Source organism: Gopherus flavomarginatus, chromosome 3 (genome assembly GCF_025201925.1).
Source record: "Gopherus flavomarginatus isolate rGopFla2 chromosome 3, rGopFla2.mat.asm, whole genome shotgun sequence".
NCBI lineage: Eukaryota > Metazoa > Chordata > Testudines > Testudinidae > Gopherus > Gopherus flavomarginatus.
Window position 1 is genome coordinate 78413272 of NC_066619.1, and position 17295 is coordinate 78430566.

Consider the following 17295-nt stretch of genomic DNA (forward strand, 5'->3'; position numbering starts at 1 on the left):
GGTTAACATGCTATATAAATGCAACTATTACAAGAAAACTCCAAAGATAAGTGAGAACAGTGAGGAAAATGATCCGACCACTTTTCTAATGAGAATTTGGAAACAAAAGTGTGTGCGCACAAGCTTAAGTCTGTTAAGTTGTCGTACTTGTAAAGAGGAAAGGTAATATAGACTGTCATCTGCATCTATGATTCCTGTGAGCTTGTGGGGTGGTTATTGTCTTCTATTGCCCCAAGATGTATGGCTGATGTTTGGGGCTAGTCAGGTTTGCATGAGGGAGAGAAAAGTGCTATATAAACTGTTAGCTACAAAGCAGCATGGAGATATATCAAATGCATCTAATATTTCACTTAGAGCTTGCCTCCAAAATTTACATTGTCATCAATTCAAATATTTGCTTTTGGGCTAAATTTTGTTTGTATGAAATTAATCTCTCAAATGAATAAACATCTGCTCCTTCCTTTGTATTTTGTTCAGTAGAGCAAAACTAACATTTTAATGGAAGTTTCATCAGACAGGAGAATTGATTATTCAAAATGTTTCAGAATACAATCCACTTTTTCCTCATCTGTACAAAACAATCATAATTTAATGGATCTGTTTAAAGTGGACACACTTGGTCTCAGTCTACAAATGAAATGCACGAAATTGTTTGGGTTTTGTGTATTTTAGTGACTACAGCTCCTGACATTCACTGAAGTCAACAAGAAAGCTCCTGGCCAGAATTTGTTCCTGACTCTGTGCTCTACGCCTGCAGCTAAGATCTGGAATGTTTAGGCAGATGCTCTCTAGGTTTGTTGGACTGGTGAAAAGGGTGTTCTGAAGAGACTTTGCTCCCTTCTTCCCTCCTGATTAGCGCAACAGAGTTAAAAAATGATTCTTTATTGCATGTTGCAAAGCATATCTATTTCTGCAGACGTAGTTTGAATAATGGATGAGATTGTTTTCCCCTATGGAAGATAGAGGTGGAGGAGAGAGTCCTTATTGTTGTTAGTTCAGTGTACAGTATGTGATTTTATAGTTTTTGTACCTGGGCCTAGAAACCAATATACTCACACTTTTTATAAACCAAAATAAGCTGCCTCTTGTATGGTTAAAAATAATTAACAAAAAATTATCAAGAGCCTTTACAGCCAAAGAGGACCTTTTTTCCTCAAAGCAGAATGTGAATTGTAAACAATTTAAAAGTCAAAGGTTGTAACTGTTATCCTGGCTTGATTTTTGAATAGAGTGTTAAAACTCCAACTGTTTACTTATTTGCTTGTCACCTTTCATGCATGGGTAGCCATGTGAATCAGGTGACCTTGATCTAGAGCCAACAAACTGAAAATGGTGCCAGGAAGTAGTATGACCAGTGAACGATTCAACAGGAAACAGCAGTATTGTTTTGGGATAATAGCTGCTATCTGTTACCTTCTATTTATCAAAGAGCTACTGATGCCTCTTAGGAAACTCTTAAACTTGCTTTTCTTAGTCTATCCTACTTGTGACTTTCCGTATTTCGCTTTACTGTTCCTCTTGCAAGTTATGCCTGGACTTGCTCAACATGCAAGTGTATAGGTGAGAATGAGACGTTAAAAGAGAAATTTAATGTCTACTAATTTGAGGTATCATAGAAAACACCTATGTAGAGATATCTTTGATACTATGCTACAGGCTGTTTTTGTTTGGGTTTCTTTGCTATTACTAAAGCAGGTACATAAAAACAATATTGTTCGTTTAGAAAGTCATCTGTTTATTCCTCTACAGGATATCATAACCACTTGCTACAGCAATCATGCCAATTAGCACTGGATTTGAGAGGAACCAGCCGTAGGGTGACCAGATAACAAATATGAAAAATCGGGATGGGGGTGTGGTATAATACAAGCCTATATAAGAAAAAGGCCCAAATATTGGGATTATCCCTATAAAATTGGCACAGCTGATCAGCAGAAACAGATGACCGGTTCTGGTGCAAAACTGACTTTAAGGGCAGCAGTTGCCAAAATCTACTTTTGCACGTTTCAGTGTTAGGTGGTAACAACTCTATTTCCGTGCCTGGCTTACAAGGGAGAGGCTCTCTAAGAGCTTTGAGGGGACGGAGAAAGAACAAGAATGCAACTAAGTTTAAAAAACAAACAAACAAAACGTTGAGCTATGTAAGGGGAAAAGCATCATCACATTTATCCTGATGACAGGAAGAGGGGAACTGAGTGAGCGACAGGCTCTTAATCAGCACCCTATGCTGACCTTGGTGGCGGCTGGGGACGCTAAAGGCCGAGCGCACCCATTTGCGCACATAGAGGAGAAGCCGGGGCAGCTGATGCCTGGCACGAGGGTGGACACCGCCGCCGGCTGTGGCCGCCCGGCAGGTACCCTGAGTGCCGAGCCGCTAGCCGGGATCCCCTGTGGGGAGCGGAGTGTTTGGGACAGGGACCGAGCCTGCCAAGGGGGCCGCCTGCCGCAGCCCCGGGCTGGGTGATCCCAGGGGCCGGCTCCAGCTCCCTGGCTGGGCAGCTGCACAGGGCTGCCTGGCTCGCGTGCCCGAGGCCCCGCGTCGCCCCCGCCCGGGGCCGGCTGCTGCGCTGGGGGGTCCTGCGCGCCCCCGCCGCGTACTGGTGTCATGTGGGCTCCCGGCGCGTCACGTGACTCGCTCGCAGCTGGCTCGGTCCCGGGGAGCTGTTGCTGCCCTGGAGCGGTGCGGTGCCCGGCTCCCCCCGCTGGCCCGGCCCGCGCGCGCCATGGAGCTTTACATCCCGTCCTTCCGCTACGAGGAGAGCGAGCTGGAGCGAGGGTACACGGTGAGGGGCTGGCGCGGGGCCGAGCGGGGGCCCGGGGCCGCGGACTAGGCAGCGTAGTGGGGCGGGCTGCGTGCGGCTGGTGCCCAGCACCGTCACCCCATGGCTCTCCCTAAGGGGCAGGGGCCCCATCCCCACCGGTGGCGGGTCTCTGCCTCCCCGCCCGGCCTGGGCAGCCCCGCTGGGACCCTGGGCTGCTGGAGGACGTGCAGCCAGCAGCTGGCGGGCATCGCCGAGGGTGGCGTAAAGAGCCAACGCATGGCTGGCACCCACTGGGAGGCCCCTGGCCAGACAGCTCGCAGCTGTCCTTTCCATATGCTGCCTCTTTTCATAGACGCATAGGGCCGGCCCCTTGGAATGAGGCAGGGCACAGCACCCTGGTGCCATTTGACATCCATATGCGGGCTGGCTGCTGAGGTCAGTGGTTTGCTGAGAACTGCCGGGTAAGAGGAGATGGAGCATGGCAGGCTGAGGAGCCTGTCTTATGCACAACCCTGCCAGCAATGCAGACAGCTGCAGTCTGCTCTGTTTTATTGTAACTGTTATTTATTCATTAACTGTGTTACAGTAGTGCCTATGAGTACTAAGTGGGGATCAAGACCCCGATGTGCTAGGCGTTGTACACACACAGAACAAAAAGATGGTCCCTGCCCTAAATAGCTTACAATCTAAGTATATGAAAAGTGACAACAGATGGATCCGGACAGGTGGAGGAGTACAAAGAAACAGTGCGGCATTATTGGAGCACACAATAAGCTATGGTCCATCAATGGCTAATTAGCCAGAATGGGCAGGATTGGTGTCCCTAGCCTTTTTTTGCCAGAAGCTGGGAATGGGCAACGGGATGGATCACTTGATGAGTATCTGTTCTGTTCATTCCCTCTGGGACATCTGGCATTGGCCACTGTCGGAAGACAGGATACTGGGCTAGATGGACCTTTGGTCTGATCCGGTATGGCCGTTCTTATGTATGATCTCAGCACACCAGAGGCCCAACCACTGTCAATTTTTTTGTAGGCATTGTGGAATGGAAACATTTAATAAGGGATTTGAAAGAGAATAATGAAGTTGCTTTGTGGATGTTTATGGAGAGCTCCTCCCAAGCATACGGGGCAAGATGGAAGAGCACAAAAGTGCTTGTTGGAAAATTTAACAAGTGGCCAATGGAGACAGGCATCATCATCATCATCGTGATTATTATGCCAATTAGTTGCAGCTCTCAGACATCTAATGATTTATTTCCCAATAATGCCACCTCATTTTGCAACATTTAGACTTCCATTGTCTGTTACAAGATTACTGTTGATTTTCTCACTTTTGTCAGAGAATCTATATTCTCATCTTCCTTGGGCCTGCGAAATGTCATGTATTTTGTGTGTTGGTGACACATGCAGTAGCCTTCTCTCTTTCCCACGCAACTGGTAAAATAGAGAGATGCCTCCAAGTAGTACTCTGTAGTTTAGGGGTAAGCACCTTAAGCTACAAACCAAGCTTCCTTGGGTTCATCTCTCAGTAATTTTACTCACTGTTCTTAGTATTTTTGTGCACCTCACACCTATTATTAATGAAGGTCTCATACACCTACCTTAGGGGTGGCAAGCATCTGTGCTCATTTTACAGCTAAGGTAACTGAAAGATTGCACAAGGTCACTGGAAGCATAGCTGGGGGCGGGGTGAGGGGGAGTGGAATAATTCTCATCCGTTTTCAACACTGGCTTTCAGATGAAATGGGCCAAATTATATGCTTATCTAACTCATACCAACACACTATGAATTTTTGCCCCTCTATGGCTAGATTGTATACAGAGGTTTGAGTCCACCAATACTTGCATGATGATTGGTATAGTACCAGATCACATGATAGAAGTTCATGCTTTTAGATCCAGAAATCCCAGGTTCAGTCCCTACTGGTGACCCAGATAGAAGTGTTGTTACTCTTTGTTATGCTGTCTCTAACCACCTGAACGTACTCTGCTCTGAGAGCCAGGGATAGAGCCAATGAATCCTGGGACCCATCATTCTAATGCTAATTGACAAAAATGATTGGGTTACTCAGTGATGGATCAAATGTGTGTTGTCTCCCCCTCTCTTGGCTGCTTATTAAGGATAACACACTTTCTATAGATGAAGTGGTAGAGTTTTGTGTTGTGAATTCAGTTGTGGTTGATTAGCCTCACAGTAGCTTTATATAATTGTTGAAATGATTTTATACTGCAAAACATTTAGAGATGAATTTGGACATTGTTAGTATTTGTTTTATTGTTGTAGGTAGATACCAATCCAGGTGATGCTCAATCTCCTAGGAGGCTATGTCTTTCCTTTGGGATTTGCCTTCATGATGATGATGATGATTATTATGGCTGCAGGTTTGTCATGGTGGGAAAATGTCACAGCATGATTTTCCTGTTTGTCCGTCACTCATCCCGCAGCAAAGGTTCCTGCAGCTCCTGTCCCATAGATCTGGATGTAGTGCCCCAATGCAGGCATTGCAACCTAGTGCATGGAGTAGCAGTGCCACTGGCTTGGCTCATCTGCCCCTCTGTCATGACAGGAAGGTGGGGGGAATCAAACCTGTGACCCTGTGTGCTAGGTCACAGTGCCCAAAGTGGAACACTGGGCCCGACCTCAGCCCATTCCCATGGGACAGCAGCTGCAGGAGCGACTGCTGCCAGGAGTGAATGTGGGATGGGCTCTCTCCCCAGCCCTTCCTCACCAGATTGGCCTTCAGGTTGTTGTGCTGGGGCAGAGGGTACTGCTGAGGGTGGTCAGTGCCCCCTCAGTGAGGCCGGGGGAAGGCACTTTCTATCAAAAATTGCAACGCTGTCATAGTAATTTCATAAGCTGTGACTATTCCATGGTTTTTGATTAAAAAAAACATGTTGTGGCAAACCTGCAGCCCTAATGATGATATACTTTGAGTATATTGTGTTTTGGTTAATGGGATCTGTCCTTTCAGCAACCACATGAGAGAGTCTTCTACAAACAAATCCTATAATATCTGAGAGCAGTATGAAGAGATGTTGCTTGCATATGCAGAGACTGGAAGACCCTATCTTGTGTAAGCTCCAAAAAAATCAGAACTTAATATAATAAACTTATCTTTCTAGAAAACAAACCGCAGTCTTGAAAGTATAAAATTAGCACATACTAAGGCACTAACTTCCCGAGGACATAGGTAATGAACTTCATTGCATTTTGCCTGTCAGTCACCAGTAGGAATCCAGCCCAACGCAATGGGGATTAAAAAGTTTTCCCCGTCTAATGGATGTTGGTGGCCCCTTTATTATCTTTTTGATTCACCTCCAAAAATTATCAGACTTTGCACTAACTGGTGGACGTATTAGAGAGGCGATGGAGACTAAACTACCCTTGTTACCTCTAGGCAAAGTTCTACTCCCCCCCCCCCGTTGCCCCCACTGCCAACCGACACAAGGTCAGGCATACTGCCAGGGCAATGCATGTGTGTAAAGCTTGCCCTGATGCTGCCCTGGAGATAAACAGAAAGCTTCATTTTCCAAAGTTGCATGAGCACTAAAGCCAGAGTTTGTTGTTGCATACAAATTATTTACATATTTACAACTATGCAAACTAGCTTATTAAATAATTTGTGTAAGTGCCACACATGGAGCTGCACAAAACTTTGCAGCTATGCTTCCTACTTATTCTGTCACAGACAGCTGCAGCGGCACAGGAGCCAGCAAACAGAGCTGTAAACAGGGGAGTTTCAGAGGGAGTTTACAGGGGGAGGTTGTGGAGGAGACTAGGACAGAGGGACCGACAGGCTAGGTGAAGGAGTGAGTGGTGGTCTGGTGCCTGCTGGGAGGTTGTGTTGTGTTGTGTTCCGTGGACTACCAGGTTTTAGGTGGCAAGGCTATGACTGATACAGAGGTAGCAGTGAAAGACACAATGAGGATGACTGACTGTGGAAGCTGCGGCATGTACATGATCCTGGAGGGGGTACTTGAAAAGAGTTTTGTCTGCATGAAGTGCCACCTGGTAGAGCTGATGGAAGAAAAGATCCGAGGACTGGAGATGCAGGTGGAAACTCTGGTTGAGTTTAGAAGAGGGTTTGAGCAGATGATGGAGCACAGACACGAGGGGGCTGAAGGGATAAGCTCAGATGTGCAGATGGAAGCAGGACCAAAGAATTCAGAGGAGAGACTGCTGGAAGAGGAAAGTGGATGGTGGAAGCATGTGACTAAGAGAACCAGGCAGAGGAAAAGACGGGCCAGTGAAGGAGAAATAGAACTCAGGAACAGGTTTGCAGAGTTGGAAAATGAAGAAGGGGCACAGCAGGTGGTCGCTGAAGGAGAGAGGGCAAGGAAAAAGAGAAGAGCTGATAGTCGTACAAGAGGAGGGGAGGAGTCAATGGAGGCAATACCAAATATAAGCCCCAGGAGGATTGCAAGGGTGAATAGGAATCGAGAGGACTTGCAGCCAGTGGGCGCAGGAGATAGACCGGAGAATCGTACTGTCACCAGGAAAAGGCAGGTCTACGTGATTGGAGACTCCTTACTGAGAAGAATAGACAGGCCTGTAACTAGAGCTGATCGGGAGAACAGAAGGATGTGCTATCTGCCGGGTGCTAAGATACAGGATATGGACCTGAGGCTGAAAAGGATCCTGGCGGGAGTGGGAAAGAATCCGTTGATTGTCCTTCATGTGGGAATGAATGATACGGCTAGATACTCTCTGGAATGTATCAAGGGAGACTATGCCAGACTGGGGAACATGCTTAAGGAAATCGAGGCTCAGGTGATCTTCAGTGGGATTCTGCCGCTTCCTAGAGAAGGGCAACAAAGTTGTAACAAGATTATGGCAATCAACAGATGGCTCAGGCAGTGGTGCTATAAGGAGGGCTTTGGGATGTACAGCCATTGGGAAGCATTTACGGACAGAAGACTGTTCTCTCGGGATGGACTTCACCTGAGTAAGGAGGGAAATAGACTTCTAGGATGGAGGCTAGCCGAACTGATTAAGAGAGCTTTAAACTAGGAATTTGGGGGAGATGGTTGGGAGATGTCCAGGAGATCTCCATGCCGGAATTTAACCTTGAGAGGGAAGTAAACAAAGTAAGAGGGGATACAGTCGTGGACAGAAGAATTGGCATAAGGAGGAAGGGTAGTGTAGATGCAGACTAACAGGTGATGCTGGTGGTAGAATGTCTTTGCCTAACAGGGTAAAGAATGTCAGTGAAGCCAAATGGCAAAAATTAAGATGTCTGTACACTAGTGCGAGGAGCCTAGGGAACAAAATGGAGGAACTAGAGCTACTGGTGCAGGAAGTGAAACCGGATATTATAGGGATAACAGAAACATGGTGGAATAGTAGTCATGACTGGAGTACAGGTATTGAAGGCTATGTGCTTTTTAGGAAAGACAGAAATAAAGGCAAAGGTGGTGGAGTAGCATTGTACATCAATGAGGAGGTTAACTGTAAAGAAATAAGAAGTGATGGAATGGACAAGACAGAGTCTGTCTGGGCAAAAACCACACTGGGAAAGAAAGCTACTAGAGCCTCCCCTGAGACAGTGCTTGGGGTGTGCTACAGACCGCTGGGATCTGATTTGGATATGGATAGAGACCTCTTTAATGTTTTTAATGAAGTAAACACTAATGGGAAATGTGTGATCATGGGAGACTTTAACTTCCCAGATATAGACTGGAAGACAAGTGCTAGCAAGAATAATAGGGCTCAGATTTTTCTGGATGTGATAGCAGATGGATTTCTTCACCAAGTGGTTGAAGAACCAACAAGAGGGGATGATGCCATTTTAGATTTGGTTTTGGTGAGTAGTGAGGACCTCATAGAAGAAATGGTTGTAGGGGACCTTGGTTCGAGTGATCATGAGCTAATTCAGTTCAAACTAGATGGAAGGATAAACAAAAATAGATCTGGGACTAGGGTTTTTGACTTCTCGAGGGCTAATTTTAAAGAATTAAGGAAATTAGTTAGAGAAGTGGATTGGACTGAAGAACTTGTGGATCTAAATGCGGAGGAGGCCTGGAATTACTTTAAGTCGCAGCTGCAGAAACTATCGGAAGCCTGCATCCCAAGAAAGAGGAAAAAAACCACAGGCAGGAGTTGTAGACCAAGCTGGATGAGCAAGCATCTCAGAGAGGTGATTAAGAAAAAGCAGAAAGCCTACAGGGAGTGGAAGAAGGGTGGGATTAGCAAGGAAAGCTACCTTAGAGAGGTCAGAACATATAGGGATAAAGTGAGAAAGGCTAAAAGCCAAGTAGAGTTGGACCTTGCAAAGGGAATTAAAACCAATAGTAAAAGGTTCTATAGCCATATAAATAAGAAGAAAACGAAGAAAGAAGAAGTGGGAACGCTACACACTGAGGATGGAAAGGAGATTAAGGATAACCTAGGCATGGCCCAATATCTGAATAAGTACTTTGCCTCAGTCTTTAATAAGGCTAATGATAATGGAAGGATGACAAACAGGAATGAGGATATGGAGGTGGATATTACCATGTCTGAGGTAGAAGCCAAACTTGAACAGCTTATTGGGACAAAATCGGAGGGCCTGGACAATCTTCATCCAAGAATATTAAAGGAACTGGCACATGAAATTGCAAGCCCACTAGCAAGAATTTTTAATGAATCGGTAAACTCAGGGGTTGTACTGTGCGACTGGAGAATTGCTAACATAGTTCCTATCTTTAAGAAAGGGAAAAAAAGTGATCCGAGTAACTATAGGCCTGTTAGTTTGACATCTGTAGTATGTAAGGTCTTGGAAAAAATTTTGAAGGAGAAAGTAGTTAAGGACATTGAGGCCAATGGTAAATGGGACAAATTACAACATGGTTTTACTAAAGGTAGATCGTGCCAAACCAATCTGATCTCCTTCTTTGAGAAAGTGACAGATTATTTAGACAAAGGAAATGCAGTAGACCTAGTTTACCTCGATTTCAGTAAGGCATTTGACACGATTCCACATGGGGAATTATTAGTCAAATTGGAAAAGATGGGGATCAATATGAAAATTGAAAGGTGGATAAGGAACTGGTTAAAGGGGAGACTCCAACGGGTTGTACTGAAGGGTGAACTGTCAGGCTGGAAGGAGGTTACTAGTGGAGTTCCTCAAAGATCGGTTTTGGGACCAATCTTATTTAACCTTTTTATTACTGATCTTAGCACAAAAAGCGGGAATGTGCTAATAAAGTTTGCGGATGACACAAAGCTGGGGGGTATTGCTAACACAGAGAAGGACTGGGATATCATACAGGAAGATCTGGATGACCTTGTAAACTGGAGTAATAGTAATAGGATGAAATTCAATAGTGAAAAGTGCAAGGTCATGCACTTAGGGATTAATAATAAGAATTTTAAATATATATTGGGGACACATCAGTTGGAAGCAACAGAGGAGGAGAAGGACCTTGGAGTATTGGTTGATCACAGGATGACTATGAGCCGCCAATGTGATATGGGTGTTAAAAAAGCTAATGCAGTTTTAGGATGCATCAGGCGAGGTATTTCCAGCAAAGATAAGGAGGTGTTAGTACCGTTATATAAGGCGCTGGTGAGACCTCACCTGGAATACTGTGTGCAGTTCTGGTCTCCCATGTTTAAGAAGGATGAATTCAAACTGGAACAGGTTCAGAGACAGGCTACTAGGATGGTCCGAGGAATGGAAAACCTGTCATGTGAAAGGAGACTCAAAGAGCTTGGCTTGTTTAGCCTAGCCAAAAGAAGGCTGAGGGGGGATATGCTTGTTCTTTATAAATATATCAGAGGGATTAATATTAAGGAGGGAGAGGAATTATTTAAGCTTAGTACCAATGTAGACACAAGAACAAATGGGTATAAACCGGATACTAGGAAGTTTAGACTTGACATTAGGCGAAGGTTTCTAACCATTAGAGGAGTGAAGTTCTGGAACAGCCTTCCAAGGGGAGCAGTGGGGGCAAAAGACACATCTGGCTTTAAGACTAAGCTTGATAAGTTGATGGAAGGGATGGTATGATGGGATGGCTTAATTTTGGCAATTGATCTTTGATTATCAGCAGATAAGTATGCCCAGTGGTCGGTGATGGGATGTTGGATGGGATGGGATCTGAGTTACTGCAGAGAATTCTTTCCTGAGTGCTGGCTGGTGAGTCTTGCCCACATGCTCAGGGTTTAGCTGATCGCCATATTTGGGGTCAGGAAGGAATTTTCCTCCGGAGCAGATTGGCAGAGGCCCTGGAGGTTTTTCGCCTTCCTCTGCAGCATGGGGCACGGGTCACTTGCTGGTGGATTCTCTGTAGCTTGAGGTCTTCAAATCACAATTTGAAGACTTCAATAACTCGGACATAGGTTAGGGGTTTGTTACAGAAGTGGATGGGTAAGGTTCTGTGGCCTGCTTTGTGCGGGAGGTCAGACTAGATGATCATATTGGTCCCTTCTGACCCTAAAGTTTATGAGTATATGTTTCTTCAGTGTTGTTTCATTCACCTGAAAACAGATGGATGTAGGGAGAAATATTAATTATTTTGGCTTTTAAGTTCATGTCTTGACTCCTGCAGCCCTACGAAGACTCTTAGATTGGGAGGAAGACTCCCTCCTTTTTGGAGTAATTTTAAGACAGTTAATTTTGGACAATGAACATTCTTAAAGAAATTTAGACTTTAGCAAAAAGTACTAGACTGTTACAGTTACAAAAGAAAACAAAACGGAACTCCACAACAACACGTTTCAAAGCCAGGAAATTATAACTTGGTGTTTTAAGATCCTGGGTTCAAATTCCTTCTTACAACAAAGTTGTTTCTGTATGCTCGATCATTGTTTATTAAAATTTGGGTAGTTCATCCCAGCCCCAGGGAGCAATTGCTCTGAGAGGGAGTGGCGAACTGCCTCATTGATCTCAATGCGATGGTAACTTCAGGACTTACCTCCTCCACTCTACCCCCTCCCAAACAGTATGCCAAAACTATTACATTGGAGGTCTCTGTGTGTGGGAGGAGGAGAAGAGTGCAGCAGGCCTTGCCTACCCACCCAAGCAGATACCCCAGCAGGCAAAGTGTAAGTACTGGCCTACCCCCCCCCCCAATTCTCCATGGGAAAGAGGGAATCCCAACTGCTATCCCTGATGCTCCCAAGGGAAGAGAAGCCCCTATTGCTACACCTAGGAGGGAAGGGAGAGTTTAACCAAAATATAGTGTTGGGATATGTAGTGTATTTACGGATCCAGGTTACCTTGATTTGGCCCTCGCTTTTGAGTGCTGAATTGAAAATCAGGCTCTGTTTTAGTAGCAATGGTATAGGAATCCTTAAGAATTTGCATAAACTTTTACCAATTTAGAAGCATTTTTACCAAAGGATAGACTTTATTACTTCTTTGTACAAAGTTCAGTTTCAGAGTATTTGACATATGTGACCTGGCATCTGACATCTGTGTCTCTTTCCCCATGAGGAATAATAATAAGTCTCTACCCCACTGAGGTGTTCTGAGGCTTAATACAACCTGTAGAACACATTGGAATTCTTAGATGGGAGATGCTATATAAGAAAGTACAAAGTAGTAGTAATGTAATCTACACGTCTGTTTGTAATAACTTGTCAGGCTTCCCGTCACATTTCCTCATCTTCTGGCTAACTGTTCACAAAGTGCTTAACTGATTCTTGCTCTGTTGTAGTTGGCAACACAATGCTGTATCCATTCGCACCAATCCATTAGGTTCCTCAGTGATCCAACCAAATACTTAGATGCAAAAATAATTTTGATTGCTGTTTAAAAAAAAAAATCTATAAGAGAAAACACAGTTAAATCTAGTCTCATTGGTGGGACATGTGAACCAATAATTGTGCAGTGGGTGTCTGTTTGCCTTATGTATTTGTGCGATGGACCCAATCCTTTATCAATGGTTCACTAAAGAGTGGTCCAAAATGGATGAATCTCCCTAAAGCTTCACAGTATGAGAGATTGTCCTGCTGATAGGACCACATGAGCCTGGTATATAAGGATGTATAACTGGGAGCTTCAGGTATAGGGGCCAATGGCTATGTAATGGTCAGTGTGACAATGGGGAGTGGCAGCATTGTCTGGAAACCTTATAGCTTAGTAGACAATAATGGATATCATGGCTACGAGGTGCAACAGAAAGCTCTTTTCTTTAATAGAAGAATAGATCCTGAAGAGGATGAATGTCCCATAGGAAACAATTTCACTTTCTGTAATGACAGGTGATAATCAGTTACTATAGACATTTATTTAAAAGTCAAGTGACATGACTAGGATCATTGATCCAGGAAGCCACAGTTTGCTGAACTGCTGAATATAAAAGTGTCAGTGGCCAAGTCATGTCTACTTCCATTCTGTTGGTCTTCTTCCAAAGAAAAAAATGGGAGAGAGATGCAATTTTAGGTAGCCTTAACAAAGGCATAACATGCAAGTCATGGGAAGTGATAGTACTGCTCTACTCAGCGCTGGTTGGCCTCAGCTGGAGTACTGTGTCCAGTTTTGGCCACCATTGTATAGAAAGGATGTAGAGAGACTGGAAAGGATCCAGAAGTGAATGATGGTGATCAGAGGGATGGAATGCAACCCATATGAGCAAAGGCTGAAGGAACTGGTATGTTGAATTTGGGAAAGAGGAGATGCTGGGGGAGGGGATGGGTAGACATGACAGCAGTCTTTGAATACTTGAAAGGCTCTCATAAAAAGATGGAGAAAAGTTATTCTCTCTCGCCACAAAGAGCAGTACAAGAGACAGTGGATTCAAACTACAGCATAGTGGATTTAGGTTAAATCTCAGGAAAAAATTTCTAACTGTAAGAACAGTAGGACAATAGAACAGACTGTCTAGGGAGGTTGTGGTAACTCCTTCACTGAAGGTTTTCAAAAGGAGACTGGATAGGCATCTGTGTTGGATGGTTTAGACAAAACAATTCCTGCATTTTGGCAGGGGGTTAAACCTTGTAGTCCCATCTAACTATGGTTCTATGCTTCTGTTGCATGAGAATTAAGGGTCACATTGAATCTGTAGGTTATACGAGGGGCCAATATGAAATTTGGGATACAGAGTGGGATGAAGATGCTGGAATTTGGGATGAAATGGCTTTTTACCAATTACAAGATACCTGAATATGCTGAGTTGGAAAAAGTTATGGCAGAGTTAGGCGTTGATAAGGCTGAAACAAGCTGAAAATGAGAAATGGGCTAAAATGGTGAAGATGGAGAGAGATTTGGATATCACAACCAAGGTGAAGTTTGGAAAGGGGTATTGGATACATATAATAAGGGGTAGAAGCCTAGATTATTTCAAAATTAATATCTCCCGTGCTATGCTTGTCATAAACAGATAGCTGAGGGTTAATGTTCTTTTACCTGGAAAGGAGTAACCTGAAACACCTGACCAGAGGACCAATCAGGAAACAAGACTTTTTCAAATCTGGGTGGAGGGAAGTTTGTTTCTGAGTTCTTTGTTCTTTGTTTTGTGTCTGTCCCTCTCGGCTGTGAGAAGTGATTTTTCTACCTCCTGTTTCTAATCTTCTGTTTCCCAGTTGTAAATACAGAAAGGACAGTGGTTTATATGTTGTTGTTTTTTTTTTTGTATTTACATGTGTGTAGTTGCTGAAGTGTTCTGAATTGTATTCTTTTTGAATAAGGCTGTTTATTCATATTTCTTTTAAGCAATTGACCCTGTATTTGTCACCTTAATACAGAGAGACCATTTTTATGTATTTTTTCTTTCTTTTTATATAAAGCTTTCTTTTTAAGACCTGTTGGGGTTTTTCTTTGGTGGGGAACTCCAGGGAATTGGTGGGAGGAAGAAGTCAGGGGGAAATCTGTGTGTGTTAGATTTACTAGCCTGACTTTGCATTCCCTCTGGGTGAAGAGGGAAGTACTTGTGTTTCCAGGACTGGAAACAGGGAGGGTGGCGTCCCTCTGTTTAGATTCATGGAGCTTGCTTCTGTGTATCTCTCCAGGAACCCAGGGAGGGAACAACTGGAAGGGAGAAGGGAAGGGAAATGGTTTATTCCCCTTTGTTGTGAGACTCAAGGAATTTGGGTCTTGGGGTCCCCAGGGAAGGTTTTTGGGGGGACCAGAGTGCCCCAAAATACTCTAATTTTTTGGGTGGTGGCAGCTTTACCAGGTCCAAGCTGGTAACTAAGCTTGGAGGTTTTCATGCTAACCCCCATATTTTGGACGCTAAGGTCCAAATCTGGAAATAGGTTATGACAATGCTATCAGCTGGAAGATCTACTTCTATTTTATTCCTGTTATGTTGTCAGTCTTAAGTACGTTCCTGTGTTAATTTTTTTCATTAAAACTCTAAGATACAAAAATAATAGTGAAATCTCTTGTTATAGGACTACTTGTTACCAGACTCTTCCCCTTCCTTGTAAACAATCAGTTTTGGATGGGCAGGAGCCCCAGCAAAAGATAAGGATGCTCATAACTCCAGTGAACTGTATCAGGCAGTTGAGAGAGATGTGATCGATAGTGTCACCCTCAACACCAGGGCGAAGGAGAAGAAGACTATAGTGTGGCTCAGACAAAAGGAAAAACAGTGTGAGTGCCATGAAGTTAATGTGACATGGAAGGCAGACCGAACCTTTTTGCGGAGGTTCTGTGGAGAAGGGGCAGATTTGTAGCCGCTGTGAGGAAACTAGATTGAGAAAAGGATTTTTGAGAAATGCAGTGGTGATGACAGTCCTGGTTGATCACTGATGTGAAGTGAGAGGAGGAAGGGAGCGTAAGACCCACCCTCTGGCAGCTCCATACGACTCACAATATAGAGCACACAGCAAACTGCACTCTTTCCCCTCACACCCCCTTTGAGAGGGAAGGTTGTCTTTTGACATTTCCAGAGAATAACCCCAATCCCTCTGTTCTTAATTCCTCTACAGTTTATTCTCATTGGTTGGGAAGGAGAGAGATGGGAAGAGCTCTTTACCTTAGCTGTGTGAGCTCTGTTTCCTTCCTTCAGGGTTGCTCTCTGTCTGCCTGGCCAGCAGCTACTGCTCAGTGTTTCCATCTTCCTTTGCTACTATTCTCTGAATCTGTCAGCAATAGAAGGAAGACATAGACAATGATCTGTGTGGTTCCAGTTGGCTACGGAGGCATAAAGTAACCTTGGAGGGCAGGGACAAAACTAAATCACCACAGAAGCCAAAAACTCCCTCTCCTTTTCACTCTTTCCCAGTCTGAGAGAGGAAACTGAGAAGAGAGGGATGAAGAAGAACTTGCAGGAATGATAATGAAACGCTTGAAAGTAAGGAGATTGGGAAAGGAAAGTGAAGGCAGAGGCTATAATACAGCACCTATAATTTTAGAATCCCCTCGCCTCTGTCAACAAGAATATTGGAGAATCCATCCCCCATTCCAACTCCACAAACTAAAATTTAGCTCTTGAAACATATAACCTGTTCTCTCTGATTTATCTTTTAAAACAGTTCTCCAAAAAATTATGATTAAGCAATGGCTTTGATGTGTCCCAATTTTGTCAGGGGACTGTCTTCCATAATACTTCAGTGAATTGAAAGTACACCCCAGATGGTGAAAAAACTTATGGAAAATGGCTGTGTTCCTCATTTGATAGTAGGGGACAATTAGACCTCATTGTCAGTTTGAATTGATGACTGTAGCTTCCAAACTATTGAGCCTGTGCTAATAAATGCAACAGTTGTTCATAATTTGGCAGTGAATGACCTTTAAATGTAGATGTTTACTGACGATATCCTTAGGGAACAATTTAACTTCAAAATGACACCCAGGAGTACTTGTTATCATTTAAATATGCTTCCTTTGTCAATAACAGAATAACAAATACTAGTTAGATTTCTAATGTTGATTCAGATACTGGGAAACTTGCTGAATAAATTAGTGCATATTTGATTTATATTGACTAAAAAATTTTACATTGATATGTTGCAGGTCAAGATGACATCCATTTAAATATGTTATAGAGCAGAGAGGTCATGTTTGACTGACACACATGCTTGCAGTGTTTTTAATTAACTTTTTTAACACTATTCCCCAAATTCCTTTTAAGTAACAGATTTTGTGGAAACAAGATAGATATGAACATATAATGTCTTCAAATATTGTGATGGTTTTAAAAGAAGTCTGTAGCCTTTATCCTGCCTATAAAATTATTGATGAGTTAATTATGACTGAGCTTTACTCTAACATTTTTGGAAGTGTGGAACTACTACAGTGTACAGTATGCTTTAGATTGTGTATCTGTGCTCTTATTCCTTCATTTAAAAGACTGAATGAGAGTCAAAGAAATGAAGACCTGAATATTCCTCTGCATGAAGACTGACTATAGAGAAGCCAAGCTAGCAAATACTTGCTTACATGATTGTATCCTCTGTATTTTTTTTCAAATGCAGAAGGCTTGAGTGGTTTTATAAGGTGATTTCTGTGGGAGTGATTATACTAATTAGTTTATGTAAAAGTAGCATTCTGACACTTCTGTTAAGCCTCTGAGCTGTGTGAACAAGATATTGCCATAAGCCTGAGCAGACTGAGTCTGACTTGAGTGTTCACGAAATTAATAAGTCCTGGGACTTCTCC

General features: G+C 43.6%; 1 protein-coding gene across 5 annotated transcripts in view; it reads left to right on the forward strand.

The window, feature by feature from the left end:
* The first annotated feature begins 2697 nt into the window (after positions 1–2697).
* The window catches only part of SNX24 (sorting nexin 24), a 147425-nt gene continuing 132827 nt past the window's right edge, over positions 2698–17295 (forward strand). For 2 of the 5 annotated variants that reach the window (XM_050946014.1, XM_050946015.1), the window contains exons 1-2: positions 2698–2783; positions 5737–5838. Coding sequence is in view for 1 of the 5 variants with exons in the window: in XM_050946011.1 (XP_050801968.1) it covers positions 2724–2783 (60 nt within the window). In the remaining 4 variants the exon portion in view is untranslated. The remainder of the gene's footprint in view (positions 2784–5736; positions 5839–17295) is intronic. The other 3 variants (XM_050946013.1, XM_050946016.1, XM_050946011.1) reach the window with 3 other exon arrangements.